This window comes from Penicillium malachiteum (genome assembly GCF_028827825.1).
Source record: "Penicillium malachiteum strain IBT 17515 chromosome Unknown utg000004l:1.0-4883003.0:1.0-4884900.0, whole genome shotgun sequence".
NCBI lineage: Eukaryota > Fungi > Ascomycota > Eurotiomycetes > Eurotiales > Aspergillaceae > Penicillium > Penicillium malachiteum.
This window is the reverse complement of record NW_026643097.1, coordinates 1,217,597-1,229,564: the sequence shown is the minus strand read 5'-3', so window position 1 is coordinate 1,229,564 and position 11,968 is coordinate 1,217,597. Positions and strand designations below refer to the sequence as shown.

Genomic DNA, 11,968 nt, shown 5'->3' with positions numbered 1-11,968 from the left:
GGGTTATGTGGTATCCCTTCGGCCACTATCTTGGTGTTCTCTATCCATTCTGTGCAATTCTAGGTTTTGGTACAGGTACCATCCTGAGTCTGACTCCTGTATGCCTTGGTCAAATATGTGATACGGACAAGTTTGGGGTCTGGTTTGGGACTTGTTATTCTGTGGCTAGTTTTGGGTAAGAGATTTTCCCTGGCCTCGATGGGCAATTCATCCATGCGTGCTGACATGGTGGCATATGACACTGGTGGGCATTCCAATTGGAGGCCAGCTGTTGCAAGTAGCTGGTCCTTCACGCCTAGTAGCTGTCCTGGGTAGTATTTTGGCACTTGCTGCTTGTTGTTTTGTTATGGCGCGGTGGGCTTGTCTGGGATATCGATGGAGGTGGAGGGTTAAGGTCTAATCGATATTTGTGGATCTAGAACGTCAATCTATACGGAGATATGTGAGCATAATCCACCTATGTCTTGCTGTTGTCTCTGCATTACCTGTTATGCACAGCATGATCCGCAATAAAAGTGGATCGGAGCTGCTGTTCTAAGGCACTAAGGCATCATAATTTCCTGAAGAAGAATATCGGCCTCAACACCGACTCGAACTCGGGGGAAACTGCGAAGATCTTCAGATAGATCATTCAATTGTGGATGCATTTATGCAAATATGACTCAAAAAAGGAATTGGTGTCTGACTCGCAGATTCAAGCTCGGTGACTAGCGATGACAATTGGAGCTCGTAGATTGGTTAAATCAGAATAGTGGAGCCGGGGAGAGGAACGACAACTCCGACATCGTAGCTTCCGCCTTTTCTTATTTTACTGCGACCCCGACCTCCCCCCCACCACCTTTCTCACCTCAATTCTAGATTGTGTACGACAGTTCCCCGGTTCTTTCTACCAATCTCCGTCACAATGCTCCCTCAAACCCGGGCGCGTGTGCCCGCGGCTCTCCGCAGCCTGTCTCGGTCCACTATCCCAGCGTGAGTGTGATGACCCCGGATGGACGACGTGATGGTGTTGCTAACCTTTGACCTCTTGCATTGGCTGTAGTCGCTCTCTTTCAACCACCCTCCCCCGATTCCAGAAAGATGAAGGTCTCAACCGAGTCTCCCGACACATCACTCAGCCCAAGTCCCAGGGTGCCTCCCAGGCTATGCTGTACGCTGTCGGTCTCCAGGAGGAGGACATGAACAAGGCCCAGGTTGGAATTTCCTCCGTCTGGTTCAACGGTAACCCTTGCAACATGCACTTGCTCGACCTGAACAACAAGGTGCGCGAGGGTGTCCAGGACCAGGGCCTTGTTGGTTTCCAATTCAACACTGTCGGTGTCAGTGACGCCATCAGTATGGGTACCACTGGTATGCGCTACTCTCTGCAGAGTCGTGACCTGATTGCCGATTCCATTGAGACTGTTATGGGTGGTCAGTGGTATGACGCCAACATCAGCATTCCCGGTTGTGACAAGAACATGCCCGGTGTCATGATGGCCATGGGTCGTGTGAACCGTCCCAGTTTGATGGTTTACGGTGGTTCTATCAAGCCCGGTTGTGCTGTTACCCAGAACAATGCCGAGATTGATATCGTTTCCGTCTTCCAAGCCTATGGACAGTTCATCGCCAAGGAGATCACTGAGCCCCAGCGATTCGATGTTGTTCGTCACGCTTGCCCCGGTGAGGGTGCCTGTGGTGGTATGTACACTGCCAACACCATGGCCACTGCCATTGAGACCATGGGTATGACCCTCCCTGGTTCCTCTTCCAACCCTGCCAACTCTCAGGCCAAGTACCTCGAGTGTCTGGCTGCCGGTGGTGCCATCAAGAAGCTGCTCAAGGAGGACATTCGCCCACGTGATATTATGACCCGCCAGGCTTTCGAGAACGCCATGGTCGTTGTCAACATCACCGGTGGATCCACCAACGCCGTTCTGCACTTGATTGCCATTGCCGACTCCGTTGGTATCAAGCTCACCATCGACGACTTCCAGGCCGTCACTGACCGTATTCCCTTCCTGGCTGATCTGAAGCCCTCTGGCAAGTACGTCATGGCCGATGTTCACGAGATCGGTGGTACTCCTGCCCTTCTGAAGATGCTTCTGAGAGAGGGTCTGATTGACGGCTCTGGTATGACCGTCACCGGTGAGACTCTCGCCAAGAACTTGGAGAAGGTCCCCGACATGGCTCCTAACCAGAAGATCATCCGTCCTCTCTCTGAACCCATCAAGCCTACTGGCCACATCACAATTCTGCGTGGTTCTCTGGCTCCTGGCGGCAGTGTTGGTAAGATTACTGGTAAGGAGGGTACTTCCTTCACTGGAAAGGCTCGTGTCTTCGACGATGAGGATTCCTTCATTGCTGCGCTGGAACGCAGCGAGATTAAGAAGGGCGAGAAGACCGTTGTCGTTATCCGTTACTGTGGTCCCAAGGGTGGCCCCGGTATGCCTGGTAAGTTTTGTTCGCTTTCATCCAGTTTGTGGAATCCATATTAACCTTCCCTTCTAGAAATGCTCAAGCCCTCCGCTGCCCTGATGGGTTACGGTCTGGGCGCTGACTGTGCTCTGATCACTGATGGCCGTTTCTCCGGTGGCTCTCACGGTTTCCTGATCGGTCACATTGTCCCTGAGGCGGCTGTTGGTGGACCCATCGGTCTCGTCGAGGATGGCGATGTCATCACTATTGATGCTGAGAAGCTTCGCCTCGACCTTGACGTTTCTGACGAGACTCTGGTCGAGCGTAGAGAGAACTGGGAGGCCCGCAAGGCTGCCGGCCAGCTGCCTGAGACTGGTCTGACCATGCGTGGTACCCTGGGTAAATATGCCCGATCTGTCCAGGATGCTAGCCACGGCTGCATCACTGACGCTTTAGAGTAAACGATTCCTTGGTGTTTCTTGATATCCTCGGGCATAGTCCCGAGCATGAAAAGCGATGTATTCGGTTGGGTACCTGTGCTATATAATTTTCATTCACAATTTGATCTTTTGTATTAACGCATCATTTAACTTTCTTCAAATCTGGATTCATTAGTAACAGAAGTGAGTTTGACATTCATTTCATCCAATCCCTGACTGTTTTCCGATCCAACTTGAAGTTCGCCTCAAATCTGAATGCCTCCAACGACAACGGAGCCTTGGAAGATATTCCGCGTGCCCTGTTTAAATGTGAACTCGCTATCATTCAACGATATTTCAAGTTTTAGTAGTCCTTATACGATACTATACAGCGGGCTAACCGATTGGCCTATGTCAAACCGTGTGTGGGTGTCAAAATCCCTTCCTTTTCCGCATAGATCGCATGCATATCGCAAGCAATAACCCGAAGGTTTTGCAGCTTCGTATTTTTGATGAGGCCAAAGACTCTAGTTGACTTGAAAGCAAGGACTCGGCAAAAAAGGGGGCGAATTGAAATGAGAGGAATATCTGAGAAAGCTACGAACTAGAAACTTGAATATCAATACAATTTCCAGCTGGTTACTCGCTCACTAGTGAGTATGTCGCCATAAGATCCTTTCGATCTCCCATTCCTCTTCATAATCTCCGAATCGCTTGAACACAGGACCATATATGGCCCACAAAACTGGACTAGACCAAGAAGCTCTCCGGGCCTTGATACATTCCCAGTAGTCAGGCATATACCCAGCACATTCCCAATCCACGATGCCACTCAGCCGACCATTTTGCATAATTATGTTCGTAGAGTGTAAATCACCATGTGTAAAATAAGACTGATGATCCTGGCACATAGACCTGTTTTCGCCATTGGACTGGAAAGCCTCTTCAGGGGTGCAGTCAATATAGCCCAGAAGATGATTATTGAAATCGGATTCATTATTGTATGGACCAACCGGTTCTTCGTCCGGGAGAAGATGATCATATATAGGACCTCCAGCGGTATTAGCGAAGCGATAAGGTGTATTGTTAGGGATTCGTCGAAGCTGAGCGACGCAATCCCCTAGGTCCTCAGCAAGACGGTCGCACTCTTCGTAGGACATGAGATGGTACACGGATTCAAGCTGCTCTCCGGGGAGTACTGTCATAATCATATAGGTCTTCCCATCATACTGTCCAACATCAACGAGTCGAGAAGCTGGAATAGTGGTATGTTTTTCAACTAGTTCCAGGGCATTTGGTTCACTCTGGGGAGCTTTGAGACACTCCTTCATGATTAGACGAAATGGGAAGTCGCTGGACACATCCACGACTTATAGTTTGCCAGCTTCCGTTTCCGATCTTCCAGAGCAGAACATAAAACCTCATTCGTGCCCATAGTGGTACTAAACGTGAGAGATAGTAGAATGCTTGTCGGAGGAAACGAGGAATGGGATCTGGGGAAATGTTAGGGGCTATGAATGAATCGCGCAGAATATTCGAACATACCTCTTTCTGGTTTCGGCCAACCCCTCGCAATCTCATCCTCGATGGAGAAAAAATCAAGTGCGTGTGCGAAACGCTCATGAATGTGAGACAGGAATTTGTTGGGTAGTTTCAGGGCCGAGTCAGATGAAGATAGATGAACGGAGGCATAGCCGGTGCAATTAGTGCCATCTGCATACTTCAGACCTTCAATCTGTAGCCACAACCTGCATCTTGTGAGGATATACTTGAAGGAGAAAACTGTCAGTACAATTATGGTTCTCAGGTTAGAAATACCCTTACCGTGTCTTTGTATTTCTCGCGCATCTCATCGTCACTAAGTGTACAGTCCGAATTCTGATTTTGGATATATCTAGTAGCTTGATCCCATATAATTAAATCACCATTCCAAATTGCCCCATGCATGCTAGGCGATAAGCACCACACGTTTTGCAGAGCAGCTTGGATATCGTCGTGATTACCCACTAGAGACTTCAGTTGTGCAAAGCCCGATGGAGAAAGGAATGCTTCCAGAACTTCCAAAGACGCGCCCTAGAAATACAGGATTGTCAGATATTTAGGTGTATAATCAGGCTGCTATTCTGACCTTTTTTCGAAGTATCGATGGATGAATGATGTATGCCGGCTGGACAGCTTCAAAAGGAATACTTTGTTCCGCAGGTGGCTTCTTGCTCAACCTCAAATTGTTGGTCATGCAACAACCTAGGCCATCTCGACGGCGGACTAGAGTATCCAGATCTTCCGGAACCTCCCCGAAGGTGTCGTTGAGCCTCTTGCAAACCATATTCTTATCAGAAAATACCTGGAAGATTGTCTTACTCCTTTCGATTTGCCCATCGCTCTACTTGTCATTCATTCACCCATGGCCAGTTCAAGCATTGCACTGAAGGCCATATCCTCGGCAAATCTCTCGCCCAATGAGCACCTCCTGCTGAAAGACTTCATTGAGAAAGCCCTAGATCCAGAGTTCGCAGCCCAGTATCTCCTATCCAGAATACAACCAGATGCTGGGGCAGAGGCTTCCCTACGTTCATTCAAGCAGGACTGGAGAAATCTTGTCTCAAATTGTAGGAATTTTCCTATTGCACTATCTATTCTGAAGCTGACTACTTAGTGAAAAAATATCGACGAGATGAGTGGCCAGCAGGTGAATACGCCCGCAGAGATTCGTGTTCAAAGAGAAGACGACTCGGACTCACATGTGCAAGTTACGACCTTGGGAGTTTTCCAGGTCTTAACAGACGTTCCGACAGCAGATTAGCCCCGTAGATGGCACTTAGGTAGAGCCAACTGAATTAAAAGTAGTCGATACTCGGCGGAAACGTCCACGAGTATATTCGTCTCTCACGGGGTGCTGGAAGTGACGATCAAATTTTCAGCGTCTTCATGAGCCCAATGATTAGCCATGTTCCGGTGGTCAAGCAATCGAACCGAAGATAGTAGCCAGTAGATAGATAAATATTCTAACCGAGACGCACTCTTGTTCCTAGAATGCCGGTTGGAGGTCACGATCACGCTTTTAGCGCCTTCATGAGCCCAACTATTAGCCATGTTCTCGTGGAACCGTCGAATCAAATATAGTAGCTGGTACATATATGAGCGAGTATAATTCTGAATGAGACGCACCCTTGTTTCTAGGACGTCAGCTGGGAGTCACAATCAAGCCCGTGGCGCTTTCAGGAGTCCAACGTTTATCTGGAGGCTAATATTGGAGGGATCGAGTTCAAAATCGGGGCATGAACTTAGATTGTTGGTTTGATTGATGAATTTGTACTGCAAAATAGATTTAGAAGCACCAAAGAATGTTAGAGCAATAGAGAGGGGTCGCTGGATGATGCAGTCATCGAGGTTGATGGCTGATGGAGGTCACGACTCACCCTTGACTGGACAAAAGAGCAAACAAATTGCGGGGATTGGCTGGAGAAACCCCAGTGATCGGCTTTTTATTGGTCAGGAATATTGTATGAGCTGTTATTCAGGGTCCGTGCCTCCATTTCGATTTGTACTATATTGACGCTGAGATATAATTTGAACTTGAATCGGCTTCTACCCAATTTGATATAAAAGGGGACAGTGTCATTGATCAAAAATCATCTTCCAGATTCTACCAAATCTTTACTCATTGGCCTTCCCAGGTTTTAGGAAGACTGTCAATAAGTCTTGCCCAACCTCATCCAGATATCCCAACTTGAATCTTCCGATATGGGCTTGGAACTGGAGACTGATGGTCTCTATACCCTAGTTTCAGACATGTGGGAGATACAGCGGTATCTTGGGGTCTCTACCATGCACATAGCGCCAAACATAGGAAGAAATATCAAATGATCTGCAACATTCGGACAGGTCACAAATGGGAGTATGATGCTGCAGTAACTAGCAATGTTCCATCCTCGTTCAATTTACTTGTCGCTCTAAGAATTGGCATCATCCCAAGTACAAAGGAATCGGTGGAGCGCGTCTAGACGACTGTCTGAGTCGCGTGGTCCGGGAACCGAACTGTCTCACCTGGCTGAAGCGAGCGCTCTACGATCTGGATACCGCGAGATTTATCTTCTTCCAAAATGGGTGTACGGAGCATACCCTGGAAGCTGAAGCATTTGGTCTAGCCATGTCTGTCAAGGCGACCTCAGGGCTTAAATCAATGGTGAAAACCAGCAGATGCCTATAGTCAAAGAGAATGGTGGACCCTGTGGGAACTATAAGCTACGCTTCAGATAACCAGCTTCACCTTAGGATCTGATACCAGTGCAGCTGGGAAAATGTTAAGAACTTGAAGCTTGTTTCCCACAATTTGACCCGTTGGTATCTATCTCTCTTCACAGCAGACTAGTATCGCCAGACTTTCCAAATGTACTGCAACTTTCAAGTTGTTATCACACCAGAATCCAAGTGGCAAGTATTGAACTCGGGGAAACATTTGAAGGATTCGTTCACGCCACTCTTACCGCAACCATTGAGGACTAAGCAGAAAGGTGTTGCCCTAGAGATCAATAATTGAATTTACTAGTACACACATGCACTTAGACTAAAATATATTGACGTAACATATGTATAGCCTGAGCCACCCGTACTGCACATGTGGTTCAAGTTCAATGTTTACTACTAGTTGTAGATAGTAGCCCCCATAGATTCAATTATTTTACTTCAAATGTTGGAGATACTTCTCAGATTTTTTTTGGAAATGCAACATTGAATCAATCAATGATATACTATGGACTGACTATACCTACTAAGATCTCCATATGCCTACATACATGAGAGTATAAACAAAAATGAAAATAGCAAAAAAAATGCTCACATCCATCCGGATGAACCGGAGACTTCAAGATTTCCGAGGAAGTACTGTTGTGCGCTCTACCAACTGAGTTATGCGAACTTGATAGATTAAACTCATTGCTAAATGGATCCAATGGAGTCAACACTAAACCTTATAAGTTCTTGAGAACATGTCCTGACTCCCCAGAATCTGACTCTCGGTCTCTGAATACCGAATTCTCAGGCCTATTAGCAGTGGTGTTCCCCACACGAGCCGCAATCCGGGCTGCTTTCCTCACCCGATCCCTCACCTTCCACTTCTGAATCCAGAAATCCTGATACAGCGCAATAGAGCATTCCTGACACATTCCAGCTTTTTCCTCAAAGTCGTCAACTTTTTGCTTCTTGGGGTCGTGACAAATGTTGGCTGGTTCGTTTTGAGGGGAGGTGAGTTCGTTCCGTTTTAGTCGGAATTTCTTTTCGCAGTACTCCAGACGAGATTTGGACGTGTGGCCACATTGGAATTTTATGTAGAATTGGATACACATTATCCCTTCCGGGCTCAGGGAGATTGGGGATTGATAGACTTTACTGAGAGTCTTGGGTCCTGAGTAAGAGTAGTAGCTGGATTGGTTTGAGGAAGAGAGGGCTTAACTAGTATTTTGTATACACTGATAGATGGGTGAAAACTAGCTCTATTGTCTTCAGAGACCAAAGAGCTCCAGGAAAGACATTGTTCCTTTGACTATCTTTTTGCTATAACAAAGGTGTCTCTGGACAAAGGACTTGTCTCATGCCAGTGAAACTGCTTGACTCAGCGAATGAACAGAATGGAGACGCTTTTTAGAATGATTAGACTTCTTGATCCCTATGCACTAGTCATGCAAGTGGGCTATCATGCCGCACGCATAAACCTTAAATCAGATGATCATGCTGCCTTGAGCTACACAGACTAAAAAGTAGGCACAAGATGTCCCTATAAGAATAACCTCTGGTCATGACTTTCATTGATTCACTCTATAATCATAGTCCTCCACAGAACCAGAACAAAGCTCACCACGTACTACGAGTCTTAGTCCACATTCGAACAAATTCCTGCTTCTCCTTCACTCCCAATCCAACCCGCTTGACACGACCCAGACGAGCCAACGATTCCCCGACATGGTCAAGGAATGCCCTCTCAGCCGCTGTGACACCGTCTTCACTCGTGTCCTGCTCGAGGGTATCAAGATAATTGGAAATATAAGTCGATTGGCGGGTAGATCGAGCAGGCGGGGTATCAATTGAGCCACGGTTGTTCATAACACACTCGGCAATGCGGACACGGATACAGTGAGTAGGCTTGCTAAGCAGCGTCCAAATGAAGCTAATGTAGCTTCCTGGGATTGGAGTCACCACATCCACTGGGGTATACCGAAGGCTAACAGGGAAGACCTTCGTCTTGGACGGAACGCTAAGCAGTGCATGACTGAGCGGGAGGATTCCACGGCCGTTGGTGGTGGTGCACTCGGGAAAGACGACGATGGGTCGGTTGGGATACTTTTCCACCAATGTCGCGAGGTCGTAGAGTTTCGAACCCGGTGTTGGTTGGGCTCGGGGTGCAGCGAAGGGACGGAGGATTGCCTGAAGGAGGGAGATGCGCTCAACCTGACGGGTGTTGGGGTAGGCGGCTGTGAAGACGGGGTCGAAGATAGCGGCCAGGTATACAGCATCGATAGGAGAGGTGAAGGAGGAGGCAATCACAGAGCCCGGCTGGGGAAGGCGAGCTTGTTGGTGCTTTGATAAAGAGCTATTGCGCAGGGAATTAGCTTCTCGAATCTTGAGGTTCCTCGAGCTGATCTACCGTACCCTTTCTTTACTCCATCCACTTGCAGGTCAATCCACCAGATGCTGGGGACACCTAATATACACCAAAGAGCTGCTTTCTTTCCCAGGGAACCTATAGGAAGCCATTGGAGAATAACAAAATAGGCCAATGTCACAAAAATGAACAGGGGTAGACGGAAACAAAATAGAAAGATGCGAAGAGGGGCCTGTAAGCCGAGTGACTCGGAGGGAATGGGCAGGAAGGGCGCGATGCCCGAACCTAGCCAGGTATTAGCATGGAAGCTCTTCAGGACTGGTTCAGAAGATGAATGAGATATACTAATAGATGATATCACATACCTCGATCCCGAAATTGGGAGAATTTCTCCATCGCACCTGCAGTGTGGGACTAGATAAGTGGAGGATGTCGTACTTTCCTAAAAAAGTTGATGGGAGCTTTACATGTGAGAGCCACGTGATGCCAGTAGTGTGCCGCGGTCACTTTAGACAACTGGACCCATCAACTTAAAAATAGATACACCATGGAACTTGAAAAGCTTCAGACAAAATCAATATAATGCTAATTCTATGATGCAATTATGTGACCACTGGCAGAAAAAACAGACCAACGCCCAAAGAAAAGGTGAACACCGTGCGATGCTGAGGGGAACTCGTACTGTACAAGATCGAATCTATATATGTCTGGAGATGCAGGATGCAAGACTCAATCATCCTCCGAAAAATCATCTACCACAAACTCCGGAGCATGAGGGGTATCGGGGAGTCGGAACCACCAAATTGCAGCTCCGACCATGCAGAATAATGTGCTAGTCATCATCCATGCCAATCCAACCCAGAATCCTCCCATGCGAAGACCGACCTGGAACACCGTCGTGATAGACAAGCTGGCTACCACATTGCCTATAGACTGGAGGATCTCAATCGCTGTATATAAACGAGCAGTCTCGTCTCGCTCCACCAGGGTGCTAATAATGGAGCGGGTCAAAAAGACGAAGCCCGATCCGGAGGTTTGGAAAATCAAACTAGGAATCAAGGTGCCGATGACAGGCGAGAGACCAATTCCCAGTGTCCCCACAGTCAACAAGACGATACTTCCACGAGCAAGGAAGAGATCTTTTTCCGTGGACGATCGTCGTGGATCCAGGTAATTTTTCTTCAGCCAGGGAAGGCCGAACAAGAACACCGGGATGGATACTGTGGGTCGGAACGACACAAGCAAGTTGGCCTGGGCCAGGGTCCAGTGGTATCGTGTTGAGACATACTGGGTTAGGAACCAGGATGAACCACGACTAAGACGATATACCAAGAAAGCCGACAAGAGAAGGAGAACGGGCTTTCTGTTCAAGATGAATAAATAGGGTTGCACGTAAAATCGAACATTAGCCCGAATTCTTCCCCAGAGGGATAGGTTCTGGCGCGAGGGATAGCTCCAGGACATGTGTTCTCCATGGTCTGATCCTATCTCCACATCGCTGTCGTCATGGTATGGTCTCGATTCAGGCTTAGGTTCGGGTTGATCGTGGTCCAATTCCGACATCTCCACATTCGAGGGCTCAGGCTTATTGGGAGCTAGCTTCACGTGCTTTGTCTCAGGGAGCACAATCATCAACATCAACCCTGCGAAAACGATCACGTAGCCGATGCTAAGAGGGATCCATGGGTTCAACGTCATCAAGTATGAGGCGAAAGCACTTGAGACGAATTCAGCACCCATTGATACGACGGCAAATTGGAAGAACAGCGCGGCTCTGTGACACATGTCAGTTTTGCAATCAAAAATTCCTCGAGGTATTAGGAATGAAAATACCTTTCATCCTCTGTCGTCACATCCGACATCATCGTCCAAATGATAGCAAATGTGACGACAGGCCCACCTCCAAGCAACCAGGCCAATGAGGATAACCAAACCGCGCGAAGAGGAATAGTCTCAGAGAACCACATCACAGCGACCGTGATCATGGAGTTTAGGAAGAATCCCGGTAATCCGATGAGGAGAGTCGACTTGCGGCCTCGTCGGTCTGCCAGCAGACCATAAGGGATAGCCAGGAGGGCGCCTATATCATGGTTAGAGACCAGAGGTACCCTCACGTTATCTTATCGACTCAGCCCTACATAATAACCCATCGAAAAACATGTGATAGCCCTTCACAGCCGCCAGTTCCGCTTGTACCTCCGCACCCTTGCACATTTCCTCCGGTACTTGACCATTGGCGCCAATCTGACTCGGATCGACCACGGAGTAATATTGTCGGCAGGCGATGGACTCGAAGATGCGGACTTGGGGGCCCTCGAGAAAGGAGAACCCAATCTCGACCGCGAGGATCATTGAGAATAAGATCAACTTCAGCCGAAAGCTGATCTTCTGTACCGACGCATAGTTGCCAGCGGTACCCTGTGAAATGGGTTTTGGTTCATTATGGAGGACGGGGCCAGGGGTAGATGCTGATAAATGCGTATTCGGTTCGGGGGTGAGGAAAGGAGCGTCTTCGCGATCCTCGCGATTGAGATCAAGATCCGGGGCCATGGCC

At 48.1% G+C, this 11,968-nt stretch overlaps 5 protein-coding genes across 5 annotated transcripts; 1 reads left to right on the top strand and 4 right to left on the bottom strand.

Moving 5' to 3' along the window:
- Positions 1–904: 904 nt before the first annotated feature.
- ilv3 (dihydroxy-acid dehydratase ILV3) lies at positions 905–2,858 on the top strand (the record flags this gene model as incomplete). Its single annotated transcript, XM_057092042.1, has 3 exons — positions 905–972; positions 1,043–2,433; positions 2,491–2,858. The coding sequence occupies 3 exons, from the start codon at positions 905–907 to the stop codon at positions 2,856–2,858; spliced, it is 1,827 nt and encodes a 608-aa protein (XP_056943216.1).
- A 608-nt stretch (positions 2,859–3,466) lies between these two features.
- Positions 3,467–4,147, bottom strand: N7483_008614 (aminoglycoside phosphotransferase family protein; the record flags this gene model as incomplete). The annotated part of the gene is made up of 1 exon (XM_057092041.1): positions 3,467–4,147. The coding sequence occupies one exon, from the start codon at positions 4,145–4,147 to the stop codon at positions 3,467–3,469; it is 681 nt and encodes a 226-aa protein (XP_056943215.1).
- A 173-nt stretch (positions 4,148–4,320) lies between these two features.
- N7483_008613 (uncharacterized protein) lies at positions 4,321–5,142 on the bottom strand (the record flags this gene model as incomplete). Its single annotated transcript, XM_057092040.1, has 3 exons — positions 4,321–4,584; positions 4,641–4,889; positions 4,945–5,142. The coding sequence occupies 3 exons, from the start codon at positions 5,140–5,142 to the stop codon at positions 4,321–4,323; spliced, it is 711 nt and encodes a 236-aa protein (XP_056943214.1).
- Positions 5,143–7,786: 2,644 nt separating this feature from the next.
- On the bottom strand, positions 7,787–8,161 carry N7483_008612 (uncharacterized protein; the record flags this gene model as incomplete). Its single annotated transcript, XM_057092039.1, has 1 exon — positions 7,787–8,161. One exon carries the CDS (start codon positions 8,159–8,161, stop codon positions 7,787–7,789), a length of 375 nt encoding a protein of 124 aa, XP_056943213.1.
- A 505-nt stretch (positions 8,162–8,666) lies between these two features.
- On the bottom strand, positions 8,667–11,964 carry N7483_008611 (putative MFS transporter; the record flags this gene model as incomplete). The annotated part of the gene is made up of 4 exons (XM_057092038.1): positions 8,667–9,402; positions 10,178–11,188; positions 11,248–11,494; positions 11,553–11,964. 4 exons carry the CDS (start codon positions 11,962–11,964, stop codon positions 8,667–8,669), a joined length of 2,406 nt encoding a protein of 801 aa, XP_056943212.1.
- Positions 11,965–11,968: the final 4 nt, after the last annotated feature.